The 3,489-nt window shown below is 36.7% G+C and overlaps 1 protein-coding gene across 1 annotated transcript; it reads left to right on the top strand.

Annotated features, from left to right (window-relative positions):
- The first annotated feature begins 2,538 nt into the window (after positions 1-2,538).
- On the top strand, positions 2,539-2,942 carry LOC114171168 (uncharacterized). The gene is made up of 2 exons (XM_028056375.2): positions 2,539-2,644; positions 2,704-2,942. The coding sequence occupies exons 1-2, from the start codon at positions 2,539-2,541 to the stop codon at positions 2,940-2,942; spliced, it is 345 nt and encodes a 114-aa protein (XP_027912176.2).
- The last annotated feature ends 547 nt before the right edge of the window (positions 2,943-3,489 follow it).

Below are 3,489 nucleotides of genomic sequence, written 5' to 3'. Positions count from 1 at the left end.
CTATCCTAGCCTTGTAGTGGCGTGCTTCTCACATTTTTACCATTTCTTTCCTTTCCATTTTATGTTTTCTTCTTCCTTTAATTGTTCTTGGTTTTCTATTGTTTATGTGCTTTCCATTTCCTTTTTGTTTCAATAAATCCATCATCTTCTTCTCTTGAGCTTTGTGAAAGGAACCTTCACATCTAGATAGCTTGCTATCTTAATGTCCAGTGGGGATTTCACTTAGCTTTCTTAATCAACTCACACCATATTCAATAATCTTAAAAAGGAACAAGATAATCCTTCATCACACTCTAGGTCCAAAGATGACACAAGCTCTCTCAAAAATTTACTTTGGGAAGATCAAACCTTGATGCAGTGTTAGGATCTCAAAGGAGTGTGCTTAATAAAGAGGGAATAGGTTACAGTGGCAAATCTAATCCATTAGGCACCAAAAAGTTTCTAAATATGAGTAAACCAACATCTGTCATTTGCTCCTACTGTTCTGAACTTGGTCATGCATCAAATTCCCGCTATTTTAAAAATTGTGGGGTTCCTAAAGGAGAGTACAAATGGGTAACTAAAGGAACACCTTAAACCACTAACATGAAAGGACCCAAGTTCAATTGGGTACCTGTATCTTCTCTTTAATCTTTGTTTCAGTTGTGTCTTGATGCAAGGAAAACAATGTTGCTTCTATATAATGGATGATCAAGACACATGCAAGGAGATGTGAAGAACTTCTGTAGGATATCTTACAAAGCCAATTAATGGTCATGTTACGAGAGCGGATGATAAAAAAGGTCAAATTCTAGGCATTGCCAAGGTGAAAAGTTCCTATTCTATTGTGATCAAGTATAATTGTTGGTTGAAGTACTCCTACATTTTGAATTTACTACGTGTTTGTTCACTAAAAAGGAAGTAAAATGTGCCTTTTTTTTCATATTTCTGCATAAATTAATCCATTAGGTAATTCTCTAATGGATTATCGTTTTCCTGCTATGGCTAATTTGCTTCTGAACACTACATAATTCATTAGATTAGTCATCTGCTAGTATTGTAATCCATAACTGCCTGTATGCACTCTGATATTCCTATTGTTGGATTTGTTTAGCCATCCCATTGGTCTTGGTTTCTCTTTGCTCTATACTTCCATAAATTTCTGCCCTACTGATTTAAACTGATATTGCAATACTTAATTGCTGATTTGATTTATGGTTGTCTGCACTCTGATGTTTACCTGTGCTACTGATTTCACCTGTTGCGTTGTGAGTATTGTCATACTTTGTATTGTTACTCTGGGATGTTCATGGTATGTGCTAGTTTGGTTGTGTTACCCCCCTATGCTCTTTTTGCTAATGTCCAAAGGGGGAGAAAGCTATTTGTTTATGTATTGTAGGACACATAATGCTGCTATGTTATAGGACATATTTTGGCCATCATAAAAAAATGGGAGATTGTTGAAAGGGGGAGCTACTTCAACTCATATGAAGATGGTTCTGATGATGTCCAAGGCTACACTTCATGTGCATTACCAGTTTAGAATTAGTTATGTTTTAGTTAGGTTGTGCATTAGGCTGTTTGTATGAAATTATCAGATGCAAATCAAGCCTCCATTAAGTTGTAATTAACCATCACACTCTTGCTTGTGCAATCATGAATTGATTAGCTCTTTAACTAATGGATTAGCTGTGAGTACTGCACTAAGGCAATGAAAATACACTCACGATAATCGATTAGGTAAATTCCTAATCCATTAATGACAGCAGAGAACTTTGTATAAAAGTTGTTTTTAAAATCTGTTTCAACTCTGGAAAAAGTTACAAATCATTGAAAAACATTATGAGAAACAACCCTCTGAGATTCACAGAGTTCTTAAGCATTCTTGAAGATCATTCAAGTGAAGATTCAAGGAGATTGATGGTTGATTCTACCTTGATGGGTCTAGCTTGAATCTATGAGCAAATTGACAAATTTGCACAACAATAGGTTTATTCGTTTCTTGATTCTTTTTTATTGTATTTCTGATTACAGTTGCTTCACTGTGTGAAATGTAGGCCTAGGTGCAATTGCGTGGATGAATTGCTTCTACAAGGAGTTCTTGATTGGTAGATCAAGTTCTTTGGTTTTTAGGTTCTAGAATTATATAGATGTTCTTGTAATTCTTGGATCTTTATTGTGTTAGTGGAATCCTCCTAAGTGGGTTTACTTAGGAGAAGACTGGACGTAGATTCTTTTTGAATCGAACCAGTATAAACTGTTGTGTCTTGATCTATCTCTTCTCTTACAATCTTTCTTAACTGCCTTAAACAGTCCATTAACACAGGACTACGAAATTGATTAATTGGGTTATAAGACTTAAAGATATGTGCTGGATCATATGGGAAACTAGAATGATGTGCTACCTTTGGTGGAATTCACCTACAATAATAGTTACCACTCCAGTATTGGTATGGCACCCTATGAAGCATTGTACGGAAGAAGGTGTAGAACTTCCTTGTGCTTGGTCCTGAATTTCTACAACAAACGACTAGTAAGATTAAATTGATTCACGATCGGATGCGAGCCACTCAGAGTAGGAAAAAGTCTTATGCTGATAAGAGGAGACGGCCACTTGAATTTGATGAAGGAGACCATGTATTTCTCCGGGTTACTCCAATTACAGGTATCAGAAGGGTTCTTAAGTCAAGGAAGTTGACTCCAAGATTTATATGGCCTTATCAGATTACACGGAGATAGCAGCGGCGTACAAGATCGCTCTACCACCTCACCTATCCAACTTGCATAATGTGTTTCACGTCTCACAGTTGAGGAAATACATTGCAAGTCCATATCATGTTTTGGAGTCAGATGAGGTGCAAGTACGCGAGGATCTGACTATGTCAATTGGACCGGTTCGCATATTGGATACTTGGGTCAAGCAACTGAGAGGCAAGGAGTTAAAGATGGTGAAGGTACTCTAGGATGAGACGACACAGGAGATGACTTGGGAGATGGAGGATCTCATGAGGAAGTCTTATCCTCACCTCTTTACTAGTAAGTCCTATTTTCGAGGACGAACACTTTTAAAGGTGGGGGAATTGTAAGACCCGTGAAAATTAATTACTTAAATAATTAATTAATTAATAAATGCAGGTAGAAATAGCTTTTATGGCATTAAATATTGTTTGATGTGATGTGGAAAAGTACTAGCTCAAATGGTTGAGAGTACTTGGTTGTGTGTGAAAGGACTTGGGTTCAAGTCATATGTATGCCAATTGTGTGTCATTTTATTTATTATTATTTTGTTTTAGTAATGTAATTGTGAATGGTGAGTGATAATATAGTCATAAGATTATAATGGTTATCACAAAACGTGAATTTGCATAGTGGTTGTACTTTGGCCTTATGTTTGGAAGGTCACAGGTTCAAACCTGGTTTAGAGAGGAAAACGAAATTAGGAATTGAGAAGAAGTTTTGGGTGTACAAGGGGGCTGAAGCTAAAGCATTGGTGAGCTGAGGAGGGTCCTT

This window comes from Vigna unguiculata, chromosome 6, assembly GCF_037176805.1.
Source record: "Vigna unguiculata cultivar grain cowpea cultivar isolate G323 ecotype 2 chromosome 6, ASM3717680v1, whole genome shotgun sequence".
Taxonomy (NCBI): Eukaryota; Viridiplantae; Streptophyta; class Magnoliopsida; order Fabales; family Fabaceae; genus Vigna; species Vigna unguiculata.
The sequence above is the reverse complement of the archived record's forward strand: the minus strand, read 5'-3'. Positions and strand labels throughout refer to the sequence as shown.